The sequence below is a fragment of the Megalobrama amblycephala genome, linkage group LG6, assembly GCF_018812025.1.
Source record: "Megalobrama amblycephala isolate DHTTF-2021 linkage group LG6, ASM1881202v1, whole genome shotgun sequence".
Classification (NCBI taxonomy): domain Eukaryota; kingdom Metazoa; phylum Chordata; class Actinopteri; order Cypriniformes; family Xenocyprididae; genus Megalobrama; species Megalobrama amblycephala.
Window position 1 is genome coordinate 42,444,783 of NC_063049.1, and position 20,291 is coordinate 42,465,073.

Genomic DNA, 20,291 nt, shown 5'->3' on the forward strand with positions numbered 1-20,291 from the left:
ACCGTTCAAAGGTTTGGGGTCAGTAAGTTTTAAAAATTAATTAATTAATGAATACTTCTATTCAGCAAGAATGCATTAAATTGATCAAATGTGACAGTAAAGACATGTTACAAAACCTTTCTATTTCAGATAAATGCTGTTCTTTTGAACTTTCTACACTTATTCCTACAATAAGTTTCTTTAAAAATGGAAGAAGAGCATTTCTGCAGTAATGTTGCGCTGGCAATGATCACACATTCATTTTGTTCCTGTTATTATTCCACAGACATCTGGGGAGTGAGAGACTTTCATTTGTTTAAACAACTGGAACTCTGTTTATTTTTTGCACGATGTGTCTCAGACTTTGATATGTAATATGCATAATATTTCCATGTGTACATACTTAAAATTAAAGTTTATTTAATAAAGTTTCCTTTAAAATCTTAAAAGTATTCCTGAACCGTGTAAGTTAGTGGCAAGAACAAACAGTGCTGTTGTTTCAACACCAATACTGAGGTGGGTTGTAACACTAATTGAAAACATTTTTTAGTAGAATAGCCCAAATGTGATCATTTATGATATAATTAATGACATCCCAATCTTATTTCATTTTAAAGGGGTGGTTGATTATGATTTCACTTTTTTTACTTTAGTTAGTGTGTAATGTTGCGGTTTGATCATAAACAACATCTGCAAAGTTACGATGCTCAAAGTTCAATGCAAAGGGAGATATTTTCTTTTACAGGACTTTTTAAGGACTACAACAAACGGCTGGTAGAGACTACAACAAGCTTCTTCCCGGGTTAATCACTAACCCTAAAATTTACATAAACCCCGCCCCCAAGAACACACAACAAAGGGGGCGGGGCCATGTTGGGCTGCTTTAGAGAAGAGGAAGAGTTGTTGTAGTAGAGTGTTGTTGTCATGCCGTCATTTTACGCTGGACTGCTTCACAAACGAGGGTCAATTCAACACAAAAGATGAACATGACGGCACATGCTAGTGGATGAGTTGAATCAACTCCACAGCAACTACATAAATTTATCCACTAACCATTCAGAAACGTCTAAAAGTTGTAACTTCTTCCTGAGTCTCTCCATCAGTGTCGACTCCGGTTTGAACAATGTAAGGCTGAACACCGTTACTGACAATCCTCATTTTGGCTGCGTGAGATTCTCCAGCTTTGTTATTGTTGAGCTGTTAAAGCTCCGCCCTCTTCTGGAAAGGGGGCGGGAGCAGCAGCTCATTTGCATTTAAAGGGACACACACAAAAACAGCGTTTTTGCTCACACACAAATAGGGTCAAATTTGACAAGCTATAATAAATGATCTGTGGGGGATTTTGAGCTGAAACTTCACAGACACATTCTGGAGACACCAGAGACTTATATTACATCTTGTGAAAAGGGGCATCTTTAAACATTTAAATCAAAATGGTAAACATTGGGAAACCATTTTCAGATCTCGCCCCTCATTGACTTACTGACATTCTTCCAAATATCATTCTTTGTGTTCAGCAGAACAAAGAAATTCATACAGGTTTGGAACAACTTGAGGGTGAATAAATGATGACATAATTTTATGTTTTGGGTGAACTATCCCTTTAAGTCAGGCGGGTTGTTTTATCCCTTGTGAGTGTAACGATGGGATCCGTTTACTGTTGTAGTCACGTCTACACATTCCTGTGGGATTTGATGGGGGTCTTTATTCTAGTTAACAGTGCCAAAATAATATCTGAAAGGTCATCGGTCATCTCTCTGTGCTTTAATGCACAGAAATAAACTTGATAATGCACAAAAGTCTCAGATTATATGTGGACATAGCAATGCAATTACCAAACTAGAAACACTGCATATAACCCTGAACTAACCAAGTTGTTTTGCTGGTCAGACTGGTTTGTTTGCTGGTTTTATAGGGGTTTTTGGATGGGAAACCAGCTAGAACAGCTGAAGACCAGCTTGACCGGGCTGGGAGATCATCTTAAACCAACATAAGATAAGCACACCAGTTTAGGCTGGTTTAAGGTTTTTTTGTTTGTTTTTTTTTGTTTTTGACTCAGTCATTTCAAGTAGCCTAGGCTATATAAGGGGGATCATGCTTGCTTATTTATTTATTTAAATTAATTTACTTCTTATTTATCGTCTATATTGCATATTTCTGTACTTTAAGTGGTTTATTTGCTTTGGCAATGTTGCAAAATTGTAGTAATCATGAAAATAAAACTTTCATGTTGACACAGTGTGCGCGCGCGAGCGTGCGCGTGTTTGTGTGTATGTGACGCGCTCAGGCTCAGCCTCAGCCATGATATCTGTGCTGTGTTGAAAACATGGAGTCCAGCACTCGTCCTTTTACATTGTTTTACACCGTTCTTCTCATTCTTACGTGTCGTTACGCGCGAGGAGAGGACGCTCTTGGTGAGTAGCTTGCATTATTTTTTGGTTTGTTAAGTGTTTTACGCAGAGCTCGTGACTCTACAGTTGGCTTTAATGGCGATGCGAACAACAGCCGTGAACTTCAGAGTTCATCTAAGATCTGCACGAGAAACTGAGTTTATTACATTCTTTATATTGAATTATATGTCAAACTTGTCTTCATGTCAGTGTCAGTAGCTCTGAATCACAGTGTCACGAGCTTTGACTACTAACTTAGTAAGACTGGAACAAAATAGTTAGGTTCTAAATGAGGAAGCTTCACATATACTTTTTGTTAAGAATAACCTTAATTAGTAGGCCTGATATTTATCTATAATGTAGAACCATAATTAATTGTCGCGTGAATTCTCTAATGAGCTTTCTGAAGTTTTCTGTCACGTTGTTTCAGTTTTTGGTGACAGTGACAGAACTTTCTGGAATTGGCGAATTTTGATTTTCCTGAGATTATTATTTTCATGCATATAAAAGTCATTGAAATTTAATTTAGTCTTTATTTTAAAGTAATCGAAATGCATATAGTGTTATAGTCTTCTGAAGTCATATGATAACTATAGTAAGAGATAATGACATGATCAAAACATCATTGGTTCTTGCACTGCAAAAATCAAGTAGTTTTGTTTTGTTTTCCAGTTCAAATATCTAAACACTCTTAAATAAGGATACATTTACTGGAGAAAATTATTTAGATATTAAGTCTTGTTTTCTGAAAAAAATATTGTAACAAGAAAAAATATGTGCCGATGGGGTAAGAACTTAAAACTTAAACGGGAAAACAAGTTTGTTTTTCTTACTTGTTTTCAGCAAAAACTGACTTAATTTGGATACATTTTTCTGAAAATAAAACTTTATATCTTATGACAGTTTGCAACTCAAGTAAATCTATCTTGATTTAAGAATGTTTAGATATTTGTACTGAAAAACAAGACAAAAACAATTTTTTGCAGTGTGCATGTCTTGTTACCAAATGTTATTGATGCTATTTTTGATTTGAGAACTTCAACAGCTTTTTTTTTTTTAAGAACATTTTAAAGGTGCCGTAGAACGTCTTTTTAAAAGATGTAATATAAGTCTAAGGTGTCCCCTGAATGTGTCTGTGAAGTTTCAGCTCAAAATACCCCATAGATTTTTTTTTATTCATTTTTGTAACTGCCTATTTTGGGGCATCATTAACTATGCGCCGATTCAGGCTGCGTGGCCCCTTTAAATTCTCGTGCTCCCCGCCCCCGAGCTCGCGACTGCCTTAAACAGCATAAACGAAGTTCACACAGCTAATATAACCCTCAAAATGGATCTTTACAAAGTGTTCGTCATGCAGCATCGCGTAAGTATAGTATTTATTTGGATGTTTACATTTGATTCTGAAAGAGTTTGAGGCTATGCTCTGTGGCTAACGGCTAATGCTACACTGTTGGAGAGATTTATAAAGAATTAAGTTGTGTTTATGCATTATACCACATTTAACAGTACATTAGCAACATGCTAACGAAACATTTAGAAAGACACTTTACAAATATCACTAAAAATATCATGTTATCATGGATCATGTCAGTTATTATTGCTCCATCTGCCATTTTTCGCTATTGTTCTTGCTTGCTTACGTAGTCTGATGATTCAGCTGTGCACAGATCCAGACGTTAATACTGGCTGCCCTTGTGTAATGCCTTGAACATGGGCTAGCATATGCAAATATTGGGGGCGTACATATTAATGATCCCGACTGTAACAGTCGGTGTTATGTTGAGATTCCCCTGTTCTTCGGAGGTCTTTTAAACAAATGAGATTTATATAAGAAGGAGGAAACAATGGTGTTTGAGACTCACTGTATGTCATTTCCATATACTGAACTCTTGTTATTTATCTATGCCAAGGTAAATTCAATTTTTAATTCTAGGGCACATTTAAAATAAAGTTCATAAAGTCATGTGAACTACTGCTAAGTAACTGTAACTTTTGTGATACTTTTAGGAATTTTTTGAGTTTGACAGATGTCACTATGAACTGTTGTTCAAGTTAAAAATGTCTTAAGTGTTCTAAGTCGATTCATCTTCGATACTGAACGCGATTTTGCGTGGCTTGTCCGTGAACTACGGCTCTGTCTATTAAAAGGCGCTCCATTTGAAAGCAGGTGATGGCGATTTAGCGGTAATCAGGGAACCGGCTTTACTGACGAAATGCGCGTGAGAATCGCATGCGATTTATCGCCCAGCCCTAGTTTATTCACACAGCTCTTACATGGGAGGTGGGCGTGTTAACAAGGACGTTAAAGACCATAGCCTTTAATGTCAGTCGTTAGCACACCTCTTGAGGCCAAGGGAGTGAGGGTTTACTCACACAACTCTTACTAGCTGGCCTCCGTTACACTCTTCCCACTAAACCTCACTCCCATCTGTGTCACGGCACCGATGTAACTCCTCTGGTTCTACTTGCACTGTTCCGAGCGGGATTTGTATCAGCATTTCTGGCATGGGAGGCGGGCATGCTAACAAGGACCCTAAAGACCACAGCCTCCAATGTCAGTCGCTAGTTGGCCTCCGTTACACTCACCCCACTAAAGCTCACTCTCATCCGGGTCATGGCGCTAATGTAACCCCTCAAGTTCTGCTCGCACTGCACCAAGCAGGATTCAAACTGCCGTTTTCAGCATGGGAGGCAGGTGTGCTAACATGGATGCTAAAGAACATCAGTTACTATTGCGCCTTTCGAGGCCAAGGAAGTGAGGTTTACTCACACAGCGCTTACTAGATGGCCTCCATTATGCCCACCCCCCTAAACCTCACTCGCATCCGGGTCACGGCACCAATGTAACACCTCCGGTTCTACTCGCGTCATTCTGAGCTGGATTCTAACCTGTGTTTCTAGCATGGGAGGTTGGCGCCTTAAGAAGGACGTTAAAGACCATAGCCTCTAATGTCAGTTGTTAGCACACCTCTTGAGGCCAAGGGAGTGAGGTTTACTCACACAACTCTTACTAGATGGCCTCCGTTACACTCACCCCACTAAACCTCACTCCCATCAGGTTCACAGCACTGATGTAACTCCTCTGGTTCTACTTGCACTGTTCCGAGCGGGATTTGAATCGGCGTTTCTGGCATGGGAGGCGGGCATGCTAACAAGGACCCTAAAGATTGCAGCCTCTAATGTCAATTGCTAGTTGGCCTCCGTTACACTCACCCCACTAAACCTCACTCCCACCCGGGTCACGGCACCAATGTAACCCCTCCAGTTATACTTGCACAGCTCTTACACCGTGTCTACACCGGATGCGAGTGGCGTGATGCGACGTGACAAAAGACAATAGAACCCATTATAATCAGTGATATTGTCTACACTGGATGCCACACGACACAAATTCCCGACAGTAAACAGATTCCCCATTCAATTACTGACATAGTCCAAGTGCTTTGCAACGGTCGGTTTGTCACGTGCAGTTTAGACAGCTTCTAGCTGTTGCGGCACGATGTGACGCGACAACGGTGCTAAGCTCTGTTACGCTAGTCCATGACATATTTGATGTTCGGTGTGTAGTTCAGATTAAAACAAAACTTCAAGTTAGCATGGAAGAGATAGCTTTTATCACTTGTTACCTTGTGTACAAACCTGGTTAGGTTTGAAACGTTAACTAAAAAATGTCCTGTCTGTACAGACTGCCCTGCAGATGGACGGACATGGTTGACTTTCGGCCTCAACTGCTATCACTTTGTCCATGGAGAAGAGGACGTTGCCAAAAGCTACACTATTGAAAATGCAAAAGAGATGTGCAAAGGATATGGTAATTGCTTTTTTACATTTTGCGATATCTAAACTTGTGTATTGTTTTTATAAACTATATGGTATAGTTTAACCTTCCCATTTCAATTTTAGATCTCTTGACAGTAAAAAGTGCTGAGGAGAATGACTTCATCGTTAAGTACAGCCCTTTTGTGTGGAAAGGCAAAATGAACGTTTGGCTTGGAATGTACTATGACAGCGACGGTAAGTTTAATTTTCATCCATAAACATCCCTGTGTCTCAAAACCTAGTGATATAAGTCTTTAAACATCAGAATGGACAATATTTGCTTTCCTAATCCCATTATCAACATCACTGACTTGGAAAACAGGAGAAATGTTCGTTATTCAATCCACAAATCACCAACATTTACCATGAATCTCCTCTAGTAACACAAACTTTAACCATGTTATTGTGGCAGAAATGTGGGATCTTCGTATCGAATTTTACTGTATTAATAATGTAGACCTTAAAGAATTAATGGAATATAATTACAGTATTTGGTATTAAAGGGTTAGTTCACCCAAAAATGAAAATTCTGTCATTAATTACTCACCCTCATGTTAGACCTGGAACACAAATTAAGATATTTTTGATAAAATCTGATGGCTCAGTGAGGCCTGCATAGCCAGCAAGATAATTAACACTTTTAATGCCCAGAAAGCTACTAAAGACATATTTAAAACAATTCATGTGACTACAGTGGTTCAACCTTAATGTTATGAAGTGACGAGAATACTTTTTGTGTGCCAAAAAAACAAAATAACGACTTTATTCAACAATATCTAGTGATGGGCGATTTCAAAACACTGCTTCATGAAGCTTTATGAATCTTTTGTTTCAAATCAGTGGTTCGGAGCATGTCTCAAACTGCCAAAGTCATGTGATTTCAGTAAAGTCATAAGTGTTTCGAAATTTCAGTGGTTCACCACTGGGGGGCGTGACTTTGGCAGTTTGTAAAGCTTCATGAAGCAGTGTTTTGAAATCGTTCATCACTAGATATTGTTGAATAAAGTCGTTATTTTGTTTTTTGGTGCACAAAACGTATTCTCGTCACTTCATAACATTAAGGTTGAACCACTGTAGTCACATGAACTGTTTTAAATACGTCTTTAGTAGCTTTCTGGGCATTGAAAGTGTTAATTATCTTGCTGGCAATGGAGGCCTCACTGAGCCATTGGATTTTATCAAAAATAAATTCATTTGTGTTCTGAAGATGAACAAAGGTCTTACGGGTGTGGAACGACATGAGGGTGAGTAATTAATGACAGAATTGTCATTTTTAAGCTTTAGCAGTTTTTGTGCATTTGTATTGTATTAAATGTCTTTAGGCTGTTGTTTTTCATAACAAATACCATAGAAACAATATAGCTATCTTTTACCATAGTAGTGAGGTGCAATGAGTAATTTTACCTGTGGTTAATGATCCAAATACTGTGGAAGATCAAATTTGACCCTATAAAATGTACCTGTTGGTTCAATTTTTATAGATGTTGCTATTTTTGTGAATGAACATAAATGAACTAAAAAATTTCTTTTTCAGTTTTTGTCCGAAAGTGAAAAATGCCCAAAAATAGTTCTGTTGCATAGAACTGAATAAAGAATAATATATTGATATTTAATATTAATGTTTATTGTTTGTTTGTTTAATTTTAGTGTATTACTTTCAATAAAAGTTTGGTTATTTTATTTTATTGGTTTGTATTTTTTAAATTCAATATCATTAAAATTATTGAATTTAATGAAAAAGTCTAAATTAATACAATTATACAAAAAAAAGCTAATTTAAAATAATAAAATAATTTTTAAAAAGCATTTTCTGTTTTGGTTTTCGGCAAAGAATTTTCGGTTTCAGTTTGGCCCGGAATTTTCATTTCGGTACATCCCTAATTCTGATGATAAAAACACAATTAACTGTCTGGTTTCTACAACTTTCTCTCTGCCTTGAAAGAAATAAAGATTTGACATTAATCGTGATAATTATCGATACCAGACCAGCAGACGATACAGTTCTGTTTATTATGAGCGCACTGCAGTTTTGTCGTCTGTCGCTTTAAATGTTAGAGCTCTTTAAAGCAGGATGGATTCTAATTGGCTGTCAATGTTTTTATCAGTCATCAGCTGGAAAAAATCTTTCTAAAAGTAATTCCAATGATTTCGTTCCCCTGTGCCGTTATTGTTATAGTTGTGCTGTGGACTCTGCTATTCTTTTACATTTAGAACGATTTTTAGAACTGTATCTTTTTCGTTATCATTATAGTTATCATTCTTGGTGTGAACAGGCCTTAACACACTTACTTTTCAGGAGCCAATCAATTTCTTGAATAAAATCAAATCCCGCCTTGCATACTTTTTCCTCACTGAATATCCTATTTCACTAAGATTATAGTACAAAAATACAATTTCATGTTAATTTTAAAGTATTTTTTCACCTAAAAAGTACAGTTTCAGTGTGTAAATATAAATTGTAATTTATAGAATTTTTTTAAAATCAAATAGTTGTACATTATCGCTTTTTGTTGTGCACTTTATGCACATTTTTTGTTCTTCAGTATGTAAATCTTATTTAATTCTTCAGTAAATCTTTTTTACTATTAGATTCATTGTGTGGGTTCTACTTTATTCTTAAGTTAAGCGTTCTAAAAATGTATGCAGTATATGCTTAAGCATGTTATTGGACGTGGTCCAGCTTCTCTGCACTGGAATGCAGCTGAACTTCACTAATCTGTTCAATCCCGGGGCCTTGGAAAAGAGTTGTTTACCAGACTGTTGCCTAGTCAGTGCTTTTAGTTTCGACCATTAAAGGAGTGCTGTGAAAAATCTTAACCAGTCTGTTTAGTTCTAGAGGATTATACGCCTGGTGTTCATGACAGTTTGTATAACTTCGAATAGAGTGAATCATGAGTAGCTACTTTGTTTTAAATGTTTCATTAAGCATTTTGGCACCAGTTTCACATCGTTTCTTTCATGAAACACAAAATGAGATTTTAGGCAAAATATTCAAGCTGTTATTTTGCACTTGTTCTGATCGCTGTGCCAGGTTTGACATCATTGACACCAAAAATGGGTTTAAAATGGGTTTGAATGGCATGATGACAACCCTTTAAAGTTGCTCAGTCTCTTCAGGTTATTGCTAGCCCATACATAATGTACGTGTAAACGCACATTAACTTTTCGAGCTGTCTTCCTCTAGTGCACTTTTCACACGTGTCGTCACAACACAAGGAAATCCTGTTATTTTAGGGTCTGATCGAGGGGCTGCGGATTCAAAGAATACATCACCCACACCCAGAGTCCAGATGCTTTCAAGTCAAAACTATAGAAACACATTCCAGACGCCACATGTGTGCATGAGACTATTTAGGCTTCATGATGAAAGACTTCACTTAGTTATTAAACAATAATCCAGAGGACAATGTGAACTTTGATCATCTGTTCATGGCTCAGTAAGAATGACCCGATGACCGGTGTGACAGATTCAGCTATGTTTCTTTCATCAGGTGTTTGCATGAGTGTCAAACCTAAACATCTGACTTTATGTCAAGATAATGTCATCTAGATGAGGTTTGAAGTGAAAGAATGAATTGCAATTGGGTTGAAAATGATAAACAAGTTACTATGTCATTGTGAATGAACTATAATTTCCATCTATTATTGACAGTTAAAAACATAAGAAATTACAGACATTGAGTTTTAAATGAAGTTTTAGGAGGTCGTAATCCTGTCAGTCATATCCCATCACAACACACAGCTGCTTGCATCATTACCACTCCAAAACCAACTTTATTTCTTTTAATTTATTACTAACTTCATTATTGAGCTGTCAGAGTCCTGACATTACGCTTATGTGTTTACATTCATTATTTTTTTCAAAAATGACCAATGGTTTCTCTAGATAAGACTCTTATTCCTCGTCTGGTATCGTTTAAAGCCCTTTGAAGCTGCACTGAAACTGTAATTTTGACTTTCAACCGTTTGGATTTATTTTCGCTGAGAATACTTATATGAAATATGTCTCGTTTCAAGCATTACTTTCTCATTCCGTCTCTCAATGTCCCTTGCAGAAGACGTCTTCAAGTGGCATGACGATAACAGCGTGTTGCGCTATAATAACTGGGAGGACGGCTACGATGACACCGATCTGCCTCTCATGGACACGTGTGTCGCTCTTCACTCCAACACGGGGAAGTGGGAAAACATCAGCTGCACGGATGAACCTGAGAACGGAGTAGTGTGTCAGACGAGTAAGTTCACAATTCTGTGACTAATTCAGTGGCTGATGGGGACATGCTATAAATGTTTTCAGAAATGTCTGACTGTACTGAGAAGTGGGGACACAGCACAAAAGCTCAAATTTTGATATGTCACCTTTATTTCCGTAGCGATTTATACAATACTGATTGTTTCAAAGCAGCTCTACAGTGATAACAGGAAAATGATGATAAATGATGCAAAAGCAGCTCTAAAAAAGACAACAGTGCCATTATTCAGCTGAACTCAGTTCAGGATATACAGTATAGGACAGCTTAGTTCTATATATATATATATATATATATATATATATATATATATATATATATATATGCTTCAAACTCAATGTCTTTGGACATTTTAGTTCTTAAATATCCAAATATTTATTTAAAGGGTTAGTTCACCCAAAAATGAAAATTGTCATTTATTCCTCACCCTCATGCCATTCCACACCCGTAAGTTAATCTTCGGAACACAAATTAAGATATTTTTGTTGAAATCCGATGACTCAGTGAGACCTGCATAGGGAGCAATGACATTTCCTCTCTCAAGATCCATTAATGTACTAAAAACATATTTAAATCAGTTCATGTGAGTACAGTGATTCAATTTTTGGTGCAAATTTTGGTAAGCTTCAGAGCGTTATGAATCAGTGTGTCGAATCATGAAAAACTGCTGAAATCACGTGACTTTGGTGCTCCAAACCGCTGATTTGACACACTGATTCATAACGCTCCAAAGCTTCCTGAAGCAGTGTTTTGAAATCGGCCATCACTATATAAGTCATTATTTTGTTTTTTTGGTGCACCAAAAATATTCTCATCGCTTTATAATATTAATATTGAACCACTGTACTCACATGAACTGATTTAAATATGTTTTTAGTACATTAATGGATCTTGAGAGAGGAAATGTCATTGCTGGCTATGCAGGCCTCACTGAGCCATCGGATTTCAACAAAAATATCTTAATTTGTGTTCTGAAGATGAACGAAGGTCTTATGGGTGTGGAACGACATGAGGGTGAGTAATTAATGACAGAATTTTCATTTTTGGGTGAACTAACCCTTTAATGATTTACTTTTGAGTAATTGGGCCTTGCATTGGTTTCAGGTATGATGAATAATGTATTATAATTTTGCTAAAGTAAACATGAAGTGGTATAATTGTGGAAAGAACATACAACATTTATGCATGCTTATGTTTTCCAAAGTTATGGCAGGTAAAATTTAGGTATGTTTCATCTATTTTTAACTATCAATGTTCATAAAAAATTTTTTGTGTAATTTCTGATGTTTTTCAGAGGCACTCTGGATACCCCCACCCAGTAAGTATCTTAGTTTTGTTTTTTAATTATTTTTTTTTTCTTGTGAACGTGATCTTACTATTATACCTGTACACATAAATTAAGGAGTTTTCCTCATTTTTTCTAAAAAAAAATTTTCAAAGAAACATAACGTCCAATATATGGAAGCTTATTTCCGCCACTGAATAAAAAATAAAAAAGGTAATTGTGACTTTTTAATCTCACAATTCTGTCGTTTTTTCTCAGAACTGAGTTTATATCTTGAAATTCTGACTTTATATCATGCAATTGTGAGTTATAAAGATATAAACTCGCAATTCTGAGAAAAACTTCAATCTTTTTTTCCCCACTTTATAACTCGCAATTGTGAGTTTATATCTCGATTCTGAGAAAAGATGTCAGAATTGCGAGATATAAACGCAATTCTGAGGGGAAAAAAATCAGAATTACGCGTTATAAACTCGCAATCACCTTTTTTATTTAGTGGCGGAAACAAGCTTCCATACCAAAATGTGTTCGTTCCTGATTCAGGTTTTTTTTAACAATCGTGACTGAAGTAAATCATCTTGTTTTCACTTCTTCGTTCTCGTCCTCTCCAGAGAACAGTCCTCTTCTCTCAGCTCTGGTCATCATCAGTGTGGTTCTGATACTGGTCGTTTCTGCAGTGGTTTGGTTCCTTCACCAAAGAAGCAGCCCGGGTTCATCCATCCTCAACCTGATTGAGTACCACCCACCCTTCAGATCCCCGTCCACCGATCAGACCTGCTTAGTAGAAGCTGAAGAAATTGAGGAGATGCCTTAGAGCTCAATGCTGTGATGATGATGTTAGAATAAGTGGCAGGCGTTCATGGGGATCGTGAACTCTTCCTCTTCACTGGTTCCTCAGGGTTCCTCAGCTACGGTCCACACAGAGCAAAATACAAGTCAAATGATCTCTCTTCTTGTGGGTGGAATGAAGGACTGGATGGGGAAATATGAATGCCATGTGTGAAATAAACAATTAAAGAGATGCTGGGGCTTCATTACGCAGGAAAATTAAGCACATGTTTCTTTCTCCCTCACGACTCAAATGGTTATTGACTCTTTTTGCTTTACTAATATTTCCTCTGTGTCAAATTGGTGAGATTAGTTTCTTTATTATCAAGCTTTGAAAAGGGCTACAAATGCCATATTTTTGTGCAGGTCAGTTTATAGATTTGTGTGAGAAACGGACTGAATGTTTTAGTCATAATTCAGTGAAATCTTGCCTTGCTGCAGCTCTCAAATCAAACACGTGTTAATGTTGCAAGTGCCAAATTTGCCTGTTTTTATTGTGAGATTTACAAAATGGCAAGTTTTTGTCATATTTGTTTGTTTTTTTTGCAAGTAGGACCAGTTTATTTTCTTTCATTCTCAGTTGAAAAGGTTACAAATACATGTTTGTCACTGCTAGCACTGTATATGTTTTTAGATATGGATACTTCTTGATTGCCAATCACAATATTTTATAAATGTTGTTTTTATGATTTGGATTTGCCACTAACAGTCGTCTGTATCTATATTGTTATGAATGAATCACATTGTGTAAACACTGATTAAGGCTTTATTTGTCCATACATGAACAACAAGCCATTTCTCAAAGAGAAACTAATCAGCTGTTGATCTTTCAAAGCGAATAAAGATTTGTCAAATGTTTCAGTATGTTTTCTGTTTTTACTGGCTGATCTAAAACCTAGAAACAAAAACAAGCTCATTTTGATTTAATGCTGCAGTTAGGAATTTAGGCTAACTTCAAGCATATGGAAACCTCAGAGAAAACACTCTAAAAAAATGCTGGGTTGAAAATGGACAAACCCAGCGGTTGGGTTAAATGTTTGATCAGCCTGCTGGACAGTTCTAACTCAACTATTGTTTAAAAATGACTATGTCTGGCTTAAAATGAACCCAAAATATGGACAAACCCAACCATTGGGTTACACTTTTAAATAAAATTTTTAACCCAACGGTTGGGTTTGTTCGTATTTGACCCAAATTTGGGTTGAAACAGCCCAGCATTTTTAGAGTGTTTTAGATTATTATTGTTGCCTCTATTAATTATGTGTCTGGTTTTTAATTTCCAACCTTTTTTGGGTTTATTTTAAGCCAGACATATCCTCCTGGGACCTGGGAATAGACTTCTGTCCTCTGGACATTATATTTTAGTGATTTTCTCTGACGTGATACATGTCGTGTTTAAGTCTAGATGTCCTGTAAAGAGCACATTCAGGGCTTTGCAGAGATACCAAATTTTTATTGGTTTCGCCATGAAAACAACAACTTCTTGGTCTTTAAATATGACTGAAAACGAAAATTAGCACTCTTATGGAAATATGATAATATTTTGTAATTATCATTTAAATTGGATTAATTTTCAAATTGTTTGTTATAAATCAACATCTCAGGAAAATGTTATGGGGTTTCAAATCAAAATAAGACTTTCTGTTAGGAAACAGGACATTGATTTCATACATGACCTCTGTAGAGACACTTAAACAAAACAAGACTTAAACAAAGTCCCTTTAAGACAAGTCATTTCACTCGGCGGCCATCTTTGAAACGCCTCCTCGGGCATCCTGGGCATCATGCAATCTCTTTGAATGGGGAATCATCAAATTCTCCAAAACTGTTCGCCAACCTTACGATTAAATTTCATATTTGAAATCACCAATGAAATCTAACAACAACCGGCTCATAAATTTAGTTTCTAAACGCTCGAATCATGACAAAAAAACTATTTTTTTAGGCTGGATCAAGCTAATGCGCATGCGCAGACCTAAATGCGCGTCTCTTCGTCTGACTGTTTCTATAGAAACCGGTGATTCTAACGGCCGCTGAAGTGACGCGATGACTTTACCAGTCGGTGATTGGCGCTTATTTAGAAGGCAGGACTTATTCCGCCATATTGCGCGTTACACTTTCTCCCATTCAAAACAATACGAGTGACACGTCTTGTGTTATTCTATAGTCTTTGACTTAAAACATGTTTATGAGGCATTTTAGGAGATACAACAAGTGAATAGGGCGAGAAATTATATATCAATATTCCTATTAATTATTAGATATTATTATGAAAATGTTGCCAATTATTACTCCCATTATTACACTTTTTTCATTACATGTTGCTCTAAGAATACATTAATATGCAAATGAGATACAGTGTATCAATACATTGTATTTAATGGGAAAATCCATGTATGGCTATTTTACCCACATATTGCATAAAATAAAATGGTATATCAATTAATTCCATTATATCTGTCATAACATATAGTTGAGAATCATCTTTATACAAAGTTTGGTTAAAAACCATCCTGAAGCCTAAAAATGAATTGGAGAAATGCCTACACATGTCATTTCATGCCATGTTATTTTTTAAACAACTTAGGTGTCCACTACAGAGCACATATAATTTTTCAAAAATGTTATTTTTTTATTTGTTTCTTATGCTCTAAACAATATAATGACGTGAAAAAAAACTAAATTCAAAAAACTTTTTTCTAGGTCTCAGGAGGAGTTTTTAAACAATAGTTGAGTTAAATAAAACTGCCCAACACATTGGTCAAACATTTAACCCAACCGCTGGGTTTGTCTATTTTCAACCCAACATTTTTTAGAGTGCAGACTTGAAGAATTGGCAAGCAGTTGCTGAATAAAGAAGCTCCTACACTTCCAAACAAACAGATGCTTGTGTGCAGATGAATCTGTGCTGGATGTGTAATGAGAGAGAGATCAGGATGAAGTGGGACAGCTAATTGAGGGCAGATGAATTACCCTCTGGGGTTTTTATAGATCACTGTCATTATTCTACCCTGAAAGTGTCAGTTTCTCTCTGTATCTCCAACTGCTTCGTCTGCACACGTTTGGTCATGTTATGACTGCCACTGCAAAAGGATTTGTATTTAAACCTGTGCAGTAATTCAGTGGCACACAATCTGAGGTTGATAATCAATAGGTTTTTCCTGTGTCCTCAATATCACTTTCCATCCTGCTAGTCATCATCATCCTGGAAGTGATATTGTTTTGCTGAGAAAACAACAGCACCAACATTAATAAGTATTATCAATGGATTTGATGAATTCTGAGATGTTTTATGCTGTTAGTTCACTTCTGGGTTAAAAACAACCCAGGTTGGGTTAAAATTGGACTGAGTGTTTTAACTCAGTGGTTAGGTTAAATGTTTGCCAACCTGCTTTTATTTAACTCAACTATTTAAAAATTACTGTATTGCTTGCTTAAAATGAACCAAAAATATGTTGGAAAGAACATTTATTAATATGTTTAATAAATGAACATTTATGATTAAGTTTAATGAATAATAATTAATCAGTAAACATTTATTAAATTGCTTATTAATAAATGTTCACATTTTGATTAATATTGTTGCCTCTAGTAATTATGTGTCTAATTTTTAATTTCCAACCTATTTTGGGTTCATTTTAAGCCAGACATATAGTCATTTTTAAACAATAGTTGGGTTAAATAAAACTGCCCAGCACGTCGGGCAAACATTTAACCCAACCGCTGGGTTTGTCCATTTTCAACCCAAAAATTGTTTTTAACCCAGCATTTTTTAAAGTGTTGTTTTGATCATATTACAGAAAAAGCAAAAAGCCACAATAACTCAAGTTTAGCTACAGAAATAACATGCATTCACTATTTCTGGTGAATTTTCATCATATGGCACAAAGTTACAGCAGTTAAAAAATAAGAATTGCTTTAGAAGAACAATAACCCTTCTCAAAACTAAAAGCTAAGCCTAAAGCTTTCTTAAATTGAGGGGAAATATTTATTTTAATATATTAATTTGAATTTTTTTAATGAATAAATTAGAATTATAAATCATTTTACTGCTTTTCATTGACATCTCCAAAGTGGTTTCACTGGTGAAAATGACACAGATCATCATAAAATATAGTTTGTAAGAGTCTTTAGACTTCTTTTAATTCATTTACAAACAAAAATATTGATTTAATAGTAATGCTGGCAATAATTAATCCAACTTTCCATCAGCATATGTAACTGTTCTGCAGCTATAAATAAGCATTTCTTAAGATTCATGCAAACTACAATCTTTTTGGTGCACTGTCCTCATCTGACATTGAAGGTTGACACCGATGACCACTAGAGGACGCTGTTACTCGTGAAATGAGACAACAGGCAACAAATGACAACAGATGAATGTTGTAGGGTTTGACACACAACCTTTGACATCAACAAGTAAAGATATGAGTATGAGTATATATTTTCTCCTTCTTTAACATATTAAATGCTATCCTAACTATGCATGATTGTATGGTAAGCAAAGCCGACCTGTGACACATTTTCATTAAATACGCAATCAGTTTCTTCCTCCCTCTTGTTTTAATGCATTTCTAGATTCATTATATGAATGTAGATATCTGCTAAACTTGTGTGTGCAGTCTGGGTCAGGATATGGAAGTGTCATTGTGTCTTGGTCGGTTTTTCACAGTTCTCAGCACAGGGAAAGAGAGTTCAGCAGGAGTGAGCGATACGCCTCTTTGCACAGATTCCCACAGATAAAACGCTCTGTTCTTGGCAGGAACTGAAAGCACTCACCTTGCACATATTTCTAGGGTTTTAAGTTTATGTTGGGTGAATTAGTAATGACTTGCAGTCACGTCAACAACACCAAACCTCAGCAAGATGCAAGATTGAGCAAGGAACTTAGACGCTTAGAAAGACACAAAGTCTGAGTTTTATTGCACTTGTCGTGAATAAACGAAACATTAATGACTATCATGAGGCTTCAAACTGCACGCAAATCTCAAATCCAATCTTTAGGACAGACTCTTGTCACTGTCGTTTTGTGAGTAATGAAATCAGATCCATTTGTTCAGACAACTGAGATGCAGAACTCAAGCATCAGACAGCGTAAGCAATGGATATTGTATGTTTACACATTCCTACATATGATGTGTGTGAAACTTTTCCAAGTTTTGCTGTTCAGACTACAACATCAACAACATTTGTTTCCATAGCACATTTAAGACAGCACAAGTTGACCACTGTGCTTTACAGAGTCAGAGATCAAAATATCAATACACACACACAACAGCATCAAACACATACGGTTAAGAACACTAATGTAATACTGTATGCCAGATTTAAGATCGAACAGATTGTTTCTCAAGGAGAAGGCATTTCCTGCTGTTTTATTATGAATCTATTGTGAACTCATGAAAAAGACTAAATATACTACAGTGCCTTTGTGCTGATGGGAAATACAATTCTTATCTTGTGTGGTTTAGTCACTGTGAATCATTTTGCAAGTAACTGTCAGAGCAAAGTCCAACTGAAGACACACACACACACACACACACACACGCACACAGAGAGAGTTCAGTTTGTGCTTCCTGCATGTGTCTCCAGTCTTGTGAAACTGTTTTGAACATTATAGAAAACACTAGACCTGGTGTTTGCATGTGTGAAACTCAGTATCATAATGCTGGAGCATTCTGGGTGGTTGTCAGGGTGTTGCTATGTGGTTGCTAAGGTGTTCTGAGTGGTTTTTAATGTGTTGCTGTGTAGTTGCTAGGGTGTTCTAAATAGTTGCTAAGGTATTCTAACATGTTGTTATTCTGGGTGGTTGCCATGTGGTTTCCAAGTAGGGTGTTCTGAGTGCTTCTTACTGTGTTGCTATGGTATTCTAAGTGGTTACCAGGGTGTTGCTATGTGGTGTCTAAGGTGTTTTTTTTTGTGGTTGTTGGTATGTTGCTAGGGTATGCTGCTTATTGAATGCCTTGCTATGTGGAAAATAGGTAGATTTTCTGGGTGGTTGTCAGGGTGTTGCTATGCAGTTTCCAGTGTGTTTTTTGTGGTTGTTAGTGTGTTGCTATGTGATTGCCAGGCCTTTGTTATGTGGTTGTTAAGGTGTCCTGAATAGTTCCATGTTGCTATGTGATTGCCAGGGTGTTCTGTTCTTTGCCACTTGCCATGTAGTTACTAAAGTGTAGTTGCCATGTTGTTTCTAAAGTGCAGTTGCCACGTGGTTGCTAAAGTGTTCTGATTGGTTGTTGGTGTGTTGCTATGTGGTTGCTAGGGTGTTCTGGGTGGTTACCAGGGCGTTGCTACTTTATGTGGTTTCTAAGGTGTTCTTTGTGGTTTCTCATGTGTTGCTATGTGACTGCCAGGCCTTTGTTATGTGGTTGTTAAAAAGAGTAGTTGCCATGTAATTGCTAGGGTTTTTAGGATGGTTGCCAGGGCGTTGCTACTGTATGTGGTTTCTTATGTGTTCTTTGTGGTTGTTAGTGTGTTGCTATGTGGTTGCCAGGGTGTTGTCCTGTGATTGCTAAGGTGTTCTGAATGAATGTTGGTCTGTTGTTGTCTAGTCGCTAGGTGCGAAGGTGTTACGAGTGTTCACTGGTGTGTTTCTATGCGGTTGCTAGGATGTTTTGGGTGGCTGCCAGGGCGTTGTTACTGTATGTGGTTTCTAAGGTGTTCTTTGTGGTTGTTAGTGTGTTGCTAGTGGTCACTGATGTGTTTCTATGCAGTTGCTAGTGTGTTGCCATGTTGTTGCCAGGGCATTGTCATGTAATAGCTAATGTGTTTTGAATGGTTGTTAGTGTGTTGCTGTGTAGTCGGTCGGTACAAAAGTTTTACAAGTGGTCACTGATGTGTTTTTATGCAGTTGCCAGGGTGTTCTGGGTGGTTGCCAGGGCGTTGCTACTGTATGTGGTTTCTAAGGTGTTCTTTGTGGTTTCTCATGTGTTGCTATGTGACTGCCAGGCCTTTGTTATGTGGTTGTTAAGGTTGCTAAAGAGTAGCTGCCATGTGATTGCTAGGGTTTTTAGGATGGTTGCTAGGGCATTGCTACTGTATGTGGTTTCTTATGTGTTCTTTGTGGTTGTTAGTGTGTTGCTATGTGGTTGCCAGGGTGTTGTCCTGTGATTGCTAAGGTGTTCTGAATGAATGTTGGTCTGTTGTTGTCTAGTTGCTAGGTGCGAAGGTGTTACGAGTATTCACTGGTGTGTTTCTATGCGGTTGCTAGGATGTTTTGGGTGGCTGCCAGGGCGTTGTTACTGTATGTGGTTTCTAAGGTGTTCTTTGTGGTTGTTAGTGTGTTGCTAGTGGTCACTGATGTGTTTCTATGCAGTTGCTAGTGTGTTGCCATGTTGTTGCCAGGGCGTTGTCATGTAATAGCTAATGTGTTTCGAATGGTTGTTAGTGTGTTGCTGTGTAGTCGGTCGGTACAACAGTTTTACAAGTGGTCACTGATGTGTTTTTATGCAGTTGCCAGGGTGTTCTGGGTGGTTGCCACGGCGTTGCTACTGTATGTGGTATCTAAGGTGTTCTTTGTGGTTTCTCATGTGTTGCTATGTGACTGCCAGGCCTTTGTTATGTGGTTGTTAAGGTTGCTAAAGAGTAGTTGCCATGTGATTGCTAGGGTTTTTAGGATGGTTGCTAGGGCATTGCTACTGTATGTGGTTTCTTATGTGTTCTTTGTGGTTGTTAGTGTGTTGCTATGTGGTTGCCAGGGTGTTGTCCTGTGATTGCTAAGGTGTTCTGAATGAATGTTGG

The 20,291-nt window shown here is 37.1% G+C and overlaps 1 protein-coding gene across 1 annotated transcript; it reads left to right on the forward strand.

Annotated features, from left to right (window-relative positions):
* Nucleotides 1–2,234: 2,234 nt before the first annotated feature.
* cd302 (CD302 molecule) lies at nucleotides 2,235–13,409 on the forward strand. The gene is made up of 6 exons (XM_048194695.1): nucleotides 2,235–2,393; nucleotides 6,055–6,180; nucleotides 6,273–6,383; nucleotides 10,244–10,423; nucleotides 11,733–11,756; nucleotides 12,335–13,409. The coding sequence occupies exons 1-6, from the start codon at nucleotides 2,306–2,308 to the stop codon at nucleotides 12,535–12,537; spliced, it is 732 nt and encodes a 243-aa protein (XP_048050652.1). The 5' UTR covers nucleotides 2,235–2,305; the 3' UTR covers nucleotides 12,538–13,409.
* Nucleotides 13,410–20,291: the final 6,882 nt, after the last annotated feature.